At 45.3% G+C, this 11,707-nt stretch overlaps 1 protein-coding gene across 1 annotated transcript; it reads right to left on the reverse strand.

Moving 5' to 3' along the window:
• Positions 1-251: 251 nt before the first annotated feature.
• Positions 252-11,501, reverse strand: DUSP9 (dual specificity phosphatase 9). The gene is made up of 3 exons (XM_063294221.1): positions 9,771-11,501; positions 4,005-4,427; positions 252-1,574 (listed from the first exon to the last, which is right to left on the reverse strand). The coding sequence occupies exons 1-3, from the start codon at positions 10,126-10,128 to the stop codon at positions 1,276-1,278; spliced, it is 1,080 nt and encodes a 359-aa protein (XP_063150291.1). The 5' UTR covers positions 10,129-11,501; the 3' UTR covers positions 252-1,275.
• Between the last annotated feature and the right edge of the window lie 206 nt (positions 11,502-11,707).

Consider the following 11,707-nt stretch of genomic DNA (forward strand, 5'->3'; position numbering starts at 1 on the left):
ACAACCAAGATTTCCGCTTCTAATACTTATGCTTTCCCACTGTGATTCTTTTCCATAGCTTCTCCCCCCCACCCCCCCAATTTTATTTCTCTCTGCCTAAATCCTGAATGGACTGCAGAGTGACTGAATGAGCGCTTTGGGCATGCTGAGAGCATCCGTAGCTTTGGGACTGATGGGAGAGTTAAGGTTATCGTACAAACATTTAAACCTGTTCCAATTCTGGACCTGGTACAGCACTGGAGATTGAGTCCCAGAACTGGAGCTTTCAGGGTCTGTTCTGCTGATATTAATTCCTAGCATCAACAAAGTTTAAGACTGCAGATTCTCCAACCTATTTTTGCAGCTCCTGTACCATCAGAGCTAGTCAAGGTTCTTTAAGATATCTCTAGAGGTTACATTTGTGTAAGCTGTAACACTGATTCCTCGATTCTATCGTTCATCCTGGTCTCAGCAAGAGAGCTGGGGAACTCTGTTGTCTCACTTCTAAAATACAGAACTCTGTGTTAAAATTTCTATAAAATCTTTTTAGTCATTCCAGGATAACCATGTTAGAATTATGTTCCTTCCCCTCACTTCTCAAACGGAAAGAGATGACTCTAGAGCAGCCTTCTTCGGTTAAGAGCGCTCCAGAGGTCATCATTTGGCCATGCTCACTGGAGGTGTTTGGAGTAATAACCTAACACAGCTGGTGAAGGCTTCTATCACCAAAAGTCCTGCCTACAGAAGATTCTTATGGGAGAGCTGCAGGTCTCTGCCTAATTTCTAAATTATGGCTGGAGAAGGAGAAACACAAGAAAACCATAAAACATTCAATATATGATCAGCATCATTAATAACTGGCAGGTTCCAGCCCTGACATGTTCCATTCCAAATATTGAAATTTTAAAAGAGGGCGATCTGGATCAAGTTCGACATGCTGTAATGTCCAGACCAAACATTCTAGAAACAGGAGGCCCCAGAAAAGTGTTGGTTTCTTGGTCTGTACAGGGCTTTTGGGAGAAAGGGAGGAGGAGAAGAGTCTTTGGTTACTGGTGTGGCCCTGTCAGCCTGGCTGCAAGTTTAGTAAGGACAACATTGCTGTTGACATTTCAGAAAATCCAAAAGGCAATGAGAACCTTTGCTGGAAGTGGCAGTTGTTCCTGAAAGAGGCACCTCCCTCTCTTGTGTGAGGTATTCAGCTGGTCCCAGAGGGCTCTGCCACCAGGGCAGGCAGGTAGAACCAAAGAACAGGAGGTGTTGGTGGACATCGGTGAGAAAGTAGCACCCTTTTGGCTCCTACGTAGGATCCAGCTCAAAGACACTGTCATTGGTTGGCGAGGTGAAGAAGCAGGTCTGGTCTGAGGCAGGCCGCCGGCTGCCCTGGCTGAGCCCCAGGGACTTCTCAAAATCCAGCAGCTGCCCCATGAAATTGAAGTTGGGTGAGATATTGGACTTCTTTCGCTTCACCAAATCATAGGCATCGTTGAGGGACAGGTTGAGCTTCTGCATGAGGTAGGCTACAGTGACGGTAACTGAGCGACTGATCCCTGCCAAGCAGTGCACCAGAATGCCACAGTTCCGAGAGAGGGCCTCATCTGGCAAAGAGATAATAGATAGATCGTCAAGTGGATGCAATCATACACAAGGCCATTTCTAAGTAAGTGGAATTGGTTAACTCTGAGCTAGAAAAATGAAATGGCACATCTTTATTCCTGTGACGTGTTTGTGAATCCAACAGCAACCTTCTGTATGACTTTGCATTTTTCCATCTTTGTGCCTGGCGTCTAACACATAAAAATACATCATCTGAAATAAGATTTTCACAGATGAAGCAAAACGGGGACTTCAATTTCATAATCAACCTAGTCATATCCATATTGCAATAAATAGTTTGAAATGAGAGGTAGAATGCTTTGCTATGATATTGTCCAGTAGTCATAACTGGATTACATTATGTTAACTAACCAGAAGTACCTTTCTAACTGAGCAAAAACTTTGGAAAATAATTCATCTTGCTTATTTGTGACCTAAACATTAATATTGAGATGTCATATTTTACATAGCATTGCAGGCCACACCAGCACATGATCAAAATGACCCAAGATCCAAATGTATGGGAAAGGTGAAACAGCTGAAAACAAGAAAAAAGCTTTGATTCATTTAACAGTGATTGCAGGCTTACGGCAGAAGGAAAGGAATAGGTGGGAAGAAATATACAGTATGTTCCTTATGACTGGTGGTTAGATGAACCAATCAGAGTGATGAATGTCATTATAAATACTCAAATTTAGTTGGCAGCAAGCAGCTGGAGCAAGGACCTGACCTTCAACCACTTAGCATGCATCCTCCACATTCTCGGATAGGCTGTCATTGGCCCTGCGCAAAAGCCTAAGCCAATTTGGGCCACACGCTCTGGTCTTTTCGCAATATGACTGGAAATCAGCACAGGCTACCTGAAAACTGAATGCCTTGCTCTGAGCAGGTTTCCCAGTGAATCACACTGAAATAAATAAGCACTATTTTCTACTTCCCTCTCTAAGTCAAGAAGTTATTTCCGTGCAGGCTTTGAGCTACATTTACTGTACCTCACCTGACTGATGGACAATGGGCTGTTCAGAATTATGTGGTAAAGGGGTCATGAGATGAAAACTAGTGAAAAAGGCTTGATGGGGGAACCTCACAAGCTTTAGGGGGCTGTCAAGCTATCCAAGGCTGGGTGCATGCTTTAGGCCTCAAAAGCCTTCTTCAGGGAACAGGGCTGCACAGCACTGATCCCCCTGCAACTGATAGGCAATAGGAGACTTTCAGGTGTGACAGGCCAGCAACATATATTGAAAGCCAAACCTTCTGCCCGGTTTTGGTCAACAGAGAAGTACCTTGGCCTCCTTTGTTTTGGTCTTCACACAAACTCCAGGCTCCAACAACTCACTGAAAAGGACCCAGGGTTGGAAAAACCCCATTTCAGCTTCTCTGCTAATTGGTTTGATTGCAGAGGGGCAATCTTTTCCAATTTAGGGCAGAGAATGGAAGTGAACCCCAATGCGCTCCCCATTTTATGTATTGGCTATCTCCATTAGAGAGATCATGGAAAGCCTTAGACTGATTATCTTGCAGAAATCTCTGAGATCTGAAGAATGTTGTTTATTTATAAAGGGTTTCTCCCTTATGACTGACCCCTGGAGAGATAAGCACAGCTATAAGCTTTCATTTCCAGGAACGCATTTCATTCAAGGGTGACCAGAGGGCTTGAGAAATCAGATCCCTACTTCAGTCTGGGCTTACAAGCGCCCCCCCTCTGAAAAAAAAAGCCACCCTTTACCTCAGAATATTCATGTTAATTGGTTTTCAGCAGTTGACCTTTTAGCCCCGGACTCCTCCAGAGTAATCTAGCCCATGTGTTCAACAGTGGGGTATTACTGGTTTCTAAGGGGGCCCAAATGCTTATAAACACCGCAAACTGGTAGAGGCACAAGAAAGGGGAAGTTAGAAATCAAATAGCTTTTTTAAAAAAAATGTTGTTTCTTTTTGTTTCTTTTTTTAATATGCATAAACAACCATACCTACAATACAGTGGAGACCCTAGTATTAAGCATCAGGCTTAAGACAGAAACTGTTATTATATAACAAATAATTCGTGAATGAATTATCTGGATTGCTAGTATTTGTTTTGTGTATGGCGCCCAGAGTCACATGCAAGTCAGATGGGCCTTTGTATAAATTCAGTAAACGAACAAACTTTCTTTTTTTCTTTATCTTTAAGTTATCTAAGCATTAGAGTGTTAATAATCTCCAGTCAACACTGTATGAATACCACTGTACCCAAATAATACAATGTACTACTTGTATTTTATAGTGTACTGTTGGAAGGCCTGAAAGACCAGATTAGGGATAGATCGGCATGGAGAAAATCTATGCGGTTGCCAGGAGCTGAAAATGACTTGATGGCACATGATCAATCACATCACCATCACCATCACCATCACCATCACCATGGTATTATTACCCTTCAGCTTTCTGTCACTCACCAATGAAATCAATAGCTTCAGGGAAGAACTGAGAAAGATTCTGGCTCCAGTGATCTGAGATGGGAATTTGCTTGTAATGGAAGTCGCCATTCTTCTCAAAGAGGTTTGGTAGGTTTGGAGTCACATTGAGGATGTAGTGAATTCCCAGTTTGGCCAGAGTGTCCATGTTGGCAGAGTCACGTGCACATCCCAGGTAGAGATTGGGTAGGATCTGCACAGGAAAGGAGGGGGGACTCACGCCTTCAGACTCCATGCCGCTGCTTAGGGGCTCTGACTCTGCATCTGAGCCATCTGAACTTAGGCTCAGGCCTCCCAGCCCCACGATGGGAGCCGCCAGAGGAACAGGAGAGTTACTGGCACTGGCTGCGTCAAGGTTGGTTTCACACAGATGGGGCCATTCAGCCTGGAATTTATTGAAGCCTCCTGGAGGAAGGGCAGATCCAAGAAAGAACAGCATCAGTGTTACAGGCAGCATATTATAGGATGTGGCAAACCTTGTTCTCTACCACCCCACAAGTCACAGGGAAGATCCATCCACATCCAAGGCAGGAAGTAAGCTGCATGAACCATTCAACTTCAGCATATTGTCCTGATTTCTCTTAAACTGGGTGAATATTAATGCTAGTGCTGTATTTTTCAGCCTCACTGCATCCACAGATAGCTGCCTGGTGACCTTGTTGAGAGTGACCCAGCTCCTCCTGGGGAGGGTTGAGCCAGAGATTTCTTTTCCCCTCAAGCTGCTCTGAGGAAGATGTGAGGCATCTGTCAGATAAAGCTGCTCAGATTTGCTCCAAACTGGACTTCGGCCTTGAAGCAGAGCATATGGAGGTGACTGAGACTCAGTCTGGGTTGGTTATCTGGGATGAGTCTGATCCTGTTGGTCCTGATGAAAGGGACAGGGTTCTTGGGACTGCTAGCTTGGACACCTGGGCATTGAACCCACGTCCCTCCTGGTTGGCTAAGGCTTTCCAGGAGAAAATGTGTGGTAGTGATGACTTCATACTTGACAGAGGTGGTAGTTTACTCCTTCCTCCAGAAGCCATTGCTGGATCTGACCATTTTGGATAACTTTTGTTCCATGGGAAGAGATCTAGCCCATGGCCCCTTCTCTGTGGGGTCCCTCAGGGCTTCACACTCTCCCCACTCTATTTAATACCTACATGAAGCCACTGATTGAGGCCACCTGACAGCACAGAGTGAGGGATCATCAGTATGCTGATGATATGTAGCTGTACATTTCTACCTTGGACTGTGGAAGTTCTGTCTCAATATCTGGAGACTGGATGGGAAAGAACGGACTTCAGCTCAACCATGGCACAAGTGCCTGTGGGTTTTAGAGCCTATTTTGATTCTGGATGGGGTTGTACCACCCCAAACAGAACAAGTGGACAATCTGGGGTTCCTCTGGGACTCATGCTTCCAGTTCAAAGAGTAGGTAGCAGCTATGGTCAGGAGAGCTTTTGCACAACTTTGTTTTGTGTGCCAGCTGCATCCTTTCCTGGACCAGGAGGCACTGCTCATGGTCACTCACACCTCAGTTACTTCCTAGGTGGATTACTGCAATGTGTTCTACATGGGGCTGCTCTTGAAGACCATCCAGAAGCCACAACTAGTCCAGAATGCAGTGGCATGGACAGTTATGGGCGTCCCTTGGTACGCCCATGTTTCACCTCTGCTCCATGAGCTGCCCTGACTCCCAATGTGATTCTGGATGGAATTGTACTTGGTGCTGGTCGTCATCTACAAAGCCCTTCATGGCATGGGGTGGGGTTACTTGCAGGGCTGCCTCTCCCTGGTTGTTTCTACCCACCAGGTCCAACCAATGGGGTATGCTCCATTTCCCCTCAATTAAAGAATTCCATCTAATGGGACCTAGGGTGTGGGCCTTTTCTATCACAGTGCCTGCCCTTTGGGATACCATACCCCCCCAAGTCTAAATTGCCCCCAACTCTGCTGACCTTTCACATGGCAGTGAAAACCTGGATAAGCTTTAGGGCATGAGGGTTGGAAAGTAACATGGCTGTGAGATGTTACTGTTACTGTTGAGTATTTATTGGGTTTGATCTTAGCAACTTTTGTAGGTTTTTATACTTTTGTTGATGCTGTTTTCTGTATTCTTTGTAAAGTGCTGTCAGCCACCCAGATTTGCATCCACAATAAACAAATAAATAAATGGGACTTTTCTAGCCTCTAGGCCAGTGTTTCTCAACCTTGGCAGTTTGAAGATGTGTAGACTCCAACTCCCAGAATTTCCCAGCCAACCATGCTGGCTGGGGAATTCTGGGAGTTGAAGTCCATACATTTTCAAGTTGCCATGGTTGAGAAACACTGCTCTAGGCTAATAATAGGCCAGGGATGTGCAAAATCCAATGATTTGGGGATAGAGCTCTCTGCATCATTCCCCTCTCTGAACCATGTTGAACCTCCTCTGGACCATGCTGTTTTGAGAGTGGTTCAGGGAAACTCCCTGGAATGAGGGTGTCCCTGATTTTCTACACTATTCCATTCCTGAATTGCTGAATTTTGCACATCCCTATAGGATCTTTTTTGCATTTTAATGATAAAAGTATCTGAAATCCAGCCTAAAGCAGCTTCTTAACATTGAGTGCTGAAACTGAGTGACCTAACTGCAAGATCTTCATACTTTTGTACTGTGTTTGTATCTTTACACTTTTGCAGATTATTATATTGTCTTATAATCCTATGAGATAAGCACCTCAAAGTGGTTGAAAGCTATAAAATACATAATAAAAACTACTGAATTAATAAGGTTATCAAAATATATACAGCAATAAGGAAGGGGGAGGGGAGAAGAAAAAACAAAGGCAGAAATTAAAAAAACATTAATCTGACATTCACACAGAAAATACCTAGATGGCCAGATAGGTTGTTCACAGAAACCTCATGAATTTGGCGTAATGTGGGGGGCAAGGGGAAATCATGTCAGAATATTGGCATCTCTGCAGAAAAAGCCCACCGGGTCATGATGCAAGATTATTTATTTATTTAAGGAATAAATAAGCCCATCAACTGTCCAGATCTTTAACAGAAAAGGCCATCTATTAATTAGCCTAGTCCCAAGTTGTTATTTTTTCATTACTAGCAAGTTACCAAAGTTGCAGTACTGAGACAACTGATTTCACTTCCTTTTGTCCATCTCTTTCCATGGCTGCTCTGTCACATAACCCTGGACCCTTCCCACAGTGAGAACCAGATAAAAAAGTCTGCAGGAGAAACTATAGCTGCTACATCTCCTGTTTAATCAATGTTTCCAGAAGAACAGGGTGAGCACCCAACTATATGGAAACTATTTATTGGGGGGAAAAGTTATTTCAGGGTTATTGGGTAAAATCTGCTCCAAATGCTTCAATTACAACAAAGTACAGGTAAGGCAAGAGTGGCCCCCCCTTCTGGGTCAAACTTACCAAAAATATTGCTAATCTAGAAGTTGCCAATGGAGCAGAGAAAAAAAATCAGTGCTTCTTAACTGCAGAATGTTATGCAGAGATCAGCAAGAAAGGTGTTGGAAAGAATCAGGGATTAAATGTCTGCAGATCAAAAGGTTGGTAAAAAGCATAATTACAACAGTTTGCTGACATCCCTATCAACCAGTGGATTCTGGAATGGGTCAAGCCCAGTATATTTTGGATTGGTGTTAAGCCTCCCCTGAAGAACTTGTCAGTGTTGAGTTGCCAATGTTTCTCCTCCTGGGATGAGCCCTCCTGTCTTTTACCTTCTTAATTTTTATTCATTATTTGAATTAATTAGTCGTCCAACTCCAGTGGACTCTTTTGCATGACAGGCAGTAGATGAAGCTCCTAACTGATTGTAGCTAATCTTGAAAAAATCTAAGAAGATCAGGACCAAGTCCAGAAACATCCTAGAATATGGCAATAGCAAACAATTTCCACTGTGTCCCCAGGGAACCTACGTAGACATGACCATGGATTTGAGGGAGCCTTTATATTCAATGGGTGGCTTGCTTTATTTCTGTACTTGAGGTGGTCATCAGAATTGCAAAACTAGACTAGAAGGAAGTTCCAGTGCAGTGAATCAATCCATTCCCAGCACTTTTCTTTCACTTTGGCTGGCCCTTCTACACTTGACGAGTCACCAATTATCAAATACAGGGAGCATCACACATAGCATTCAAATATCCTCAATAAAAAAATGGCAAGGAACTGAGCCGGAGAAGACTTTTGCCTGACTCCCTAGAGGTTCACTGACCCTACTGAGGCAGGCAGATCTATGATTTAATTCAATAGCTAGGATCGTTTCAATTGCACTTCTGGTGCTGTCCAGCCAGCGTGGCCATTGTTTAATTGAATGTTCAGGGCCCTTTGAAGCAAATTTAGAAGTCCTGGGGTAGAACTAGTTCTTACAATGAAGAGATGTAAGCACAAGGGGTCCTGCTGGGAGAAATGTCTTTTATCTGTTTTTATTAGTGATCTGATCCTAGAAGCGGGCAGTGATATGGCCAAATGTGCCGACAATCAAATTATTTAGCTTGATTCAAACAAGGAGGAGTAGAGAACTTTCTAAAGAGAAGAAAGGACATTAAAATGATGTACACATACATACATATAACCTGATGGTGCCTAATCTAGCAGAAACTGGCTAGGAAAGGCTAGGGGGATGATAACTTTTTAAATGATCCATCAATAATCCATTGATCTAACTGCTGTGAAAAATACAAATTTCAAAACACAGGTCATTATAAAAGTGACCAAACTGAAATGCCAGTAGTGTCCTTATAAACCAATTATGTGACTTATGCTTGGAACACAGTGCATGACGCTGGTTATCACATCTCAAAAAAGATACTGTAGAGTTTGAGAAGTTACAGTGGCTAGCATTTTCTAGCTTAAGAAAAAGTAAATCCTGGGGAATGTGACAGAGCTCTGTAAAATAATTCCTTGTATGGAGAAAGTGGGTACAGAAAAGTTATTTTCACTTTGGATGAACAGTGAGACATTCACAACAAATAATAATTAGACCTTCCTTCAGAACTTAGTTATTACCTGAAATTCCTTATTGAAAGATAGCCACCAACCCTAATGCTTCTAAAAGGCAATTGAAGAAATTGATGGACAGTGACTCCATCAGTGGCTATTAATCCTGATGCCTACGTATCACTTCCAGCAACAGATAACAGTAGCTGGGCAGGAGTGTGAGAATGACACTGTGTTCCTCTTGGTCAGGGCTCCTCTTGGTCAGGGCTTCCAAGACATATCTGGCTGGTCATTGTGACATGGGATGCTAGAATATATGGATCTGACTGTGCCAAAATGGGAGATGTAACCAGGTCTGCATTCATTCAAACCAGTGTTTCTCAATCTCAGCCACTTTAAGATGTGTGGACTACAACTCCCAGAATTCTCCAGCCAGCATGCTGGCTGGGGAATTCTGGGAGTTGAAGTCCACATGTCTTAAAAGTTGCTGAGGTTGAGAAACACTGATTCAAACCAAAGGATTTTTCACCCATTCCCTTTGTGGCACACCTGGAATCTCACCCATTTGAATGGTTGAGAGATGAGGAAGTACACACCAGCAGGGCAGGGAAAGACAACCAATAAGTAGGATAGGGGACCCCGTTTCCGCATCTCCCAATTTATGAGTGGGCTTTTAAAAAACAGAAGGGAACTCTCTAGTTGCATTCCAGCAACCACAATTTTGGCCCAGCCCCATCTTTACCCTGCTGCACCAGTCAGGAATTGGTAGGCCATTTCCTTCTCCTGCCTAGACTGCTCCACTCTGCACACCTACCCTGCAGGTAGTAGGCCAGGCAGCCCTCCTCCCGGAGCTTCTGCAACAGTGTGAGCAGCACCGATTCTTCTTCCTCCTCCTGGTTGTCTGGCTGCGGGAGCTGGATTGTCCCCTCATCATACAGCAAAACCAGGTTCTCGCAGAGCCCCTGAGGGGGCCCAGGCAGCAAGGATCGGACTGCCAGGCTCCCCTTCCGCAGGCGGCGCAGGAGTAATCCTGGGAGGGCCACGCTCAGCGCCCGCTCCACATGGGATGAATCATACAGCTCCCGGCTGCGGCAATCCAGAATATGAAAGCACGGAGAAGGAGAGGCCAGCTCGGCCTGCAGCCACAACGTGGACTTGCCCAGGTCTTCCATAAGGCTGTAAACCACCGTTTTGGGGCTGGAACTTTCTTGGTCCAAAGCCTTGTGTCAACCTTGGCAGAATCTCAAGATACCGTCTGAATTGTCCCAGTCACCCTGATGCATCAGCCTGACAAGAGGAGTCGTGCTTGCCACTTGGCTTGTTTCCGCTCTTCCAGCGCCTGAAATCTGTACGTGTGTGTGTGTTTGTGTGTGTGAGAGAGAGAGAGAGAGTGCACATGCACACACGTAGGGGATGGTTCTGCCAGAAGGCAGGGAATGTTCCAAACCAGGGACTGGAAGATCCCAAGTTCTTGCTCCAGAGAAATGTCTACATTGTGCTGCCAGTATAGATGGTCTTGTCCTTCACCCAGTTGTGACAGTTTTTGCTAGAAAAACAAGAAAAGGGCATCCTGGAGCATGACTTTATGAGCAGAAGTCATCTTTCAATCTGTTGGCAGGAAAAAGCAGCAGCTGCAGTCTTTCCAAACAAAGACGAGGGCATCAAACAAAACCTGGAACCTGGGATTTTCTGGAGAAGGTCTGGAAAAGAAAAGGCCTGATGAAGGAATTGCCCCAAACAATGAGCTGTATTCAGATGCTGCTCTGCTTTGCTCCCAGGATCCCTGATTAGCGTGGCTTAGCAAAAATTGGCCACTATAGAGAGGCCGCCGGATGAAACTTCACCTCCGTAAATCCAGAGCGTCTTGTTTATCTGAAATAACCTTTGTGCTGTTGCTGCTCTTTTGAGTTATTGCCTCAGCTTGGCAGGCTGAGCAGAGCCACCACATATGTGGCCAGCCTGAAGAAGTTCCTCCTGTGGTGCTCCAAGTCCAGTCTACCCAACTCCCCTGGAGAGGATGTGCTGGAGCAGAGGCCAGGGGAGAGTGGGTCTGTGGCAAGAAGGCATCCACATAAGCCTGCGGGGAGTGGGAAAAGAAGAAGGACCACCCCGGGCTGCGAGACAGAGCAAGCAAGCAGCGAAGGATGCCTCAGGACTCCAGAGAACAGGGTGTTGCTATGGTGGCTTTGAAAGCCATCCCTGGTCAAACCTGCAATGGAAAAGCAAAGGGGGAGAGGGGGAGTGGGGAACAAGAGGGAGAGCGGGAGAGTAAGCAACTGGGTAAGGGAAACACGGGAAGTGCGTGTTCCCTTCCTGGCACCTTGCTGTCCCCCTCCATCCTGGCCAGATGCTGACAGAGACTTCCTGGCAACCAAAGGGAAGACAGCTGCAATTGCCAAGAATTAGAGGGCAGCAGAAAGAGAGGCCCACAGTAGCCCCTCCAGGGCCTTTTCGTTTGTCAGGGAAGAGGTGGCCAGCCTCAACTGGCCAGTCAGTCACATCTTTGACCCAGCGGGGGGTGGCGGTAGCAGCACCGACTGAGGCTACACTAAGGGAAGGAGGAAATGGAGTTTGCCAAGTGCCATAGCTCGGTGGCAGAGCATCTGCGTTGTGTCCAAAAGGCTCCCAGTTCAACCCCTGACATTCCAGGTAAAGCGGGAACGATTCCCTGTCTAAAATGAGAGGAAGCCCCTCTTAGTTCAGATGTACAATTGAGCTACCTGGACCAGAACCTGACTTGATGGCTGCATT

Source organism: Candoia aspera, chromosome 2 (genome assembly GCF_035149785.1).
Source record: "Candoia aspera isolate rCanAsp1 chromosome 2, rCanAsp1.hap2, whole genome shotgun sequence".
NCBI classification, from domain to species: Eukaryota; Metazoa; Chordata; class Lepidosauria; order Squamata; family Boidae; genus Candoia; species Candoia aspera.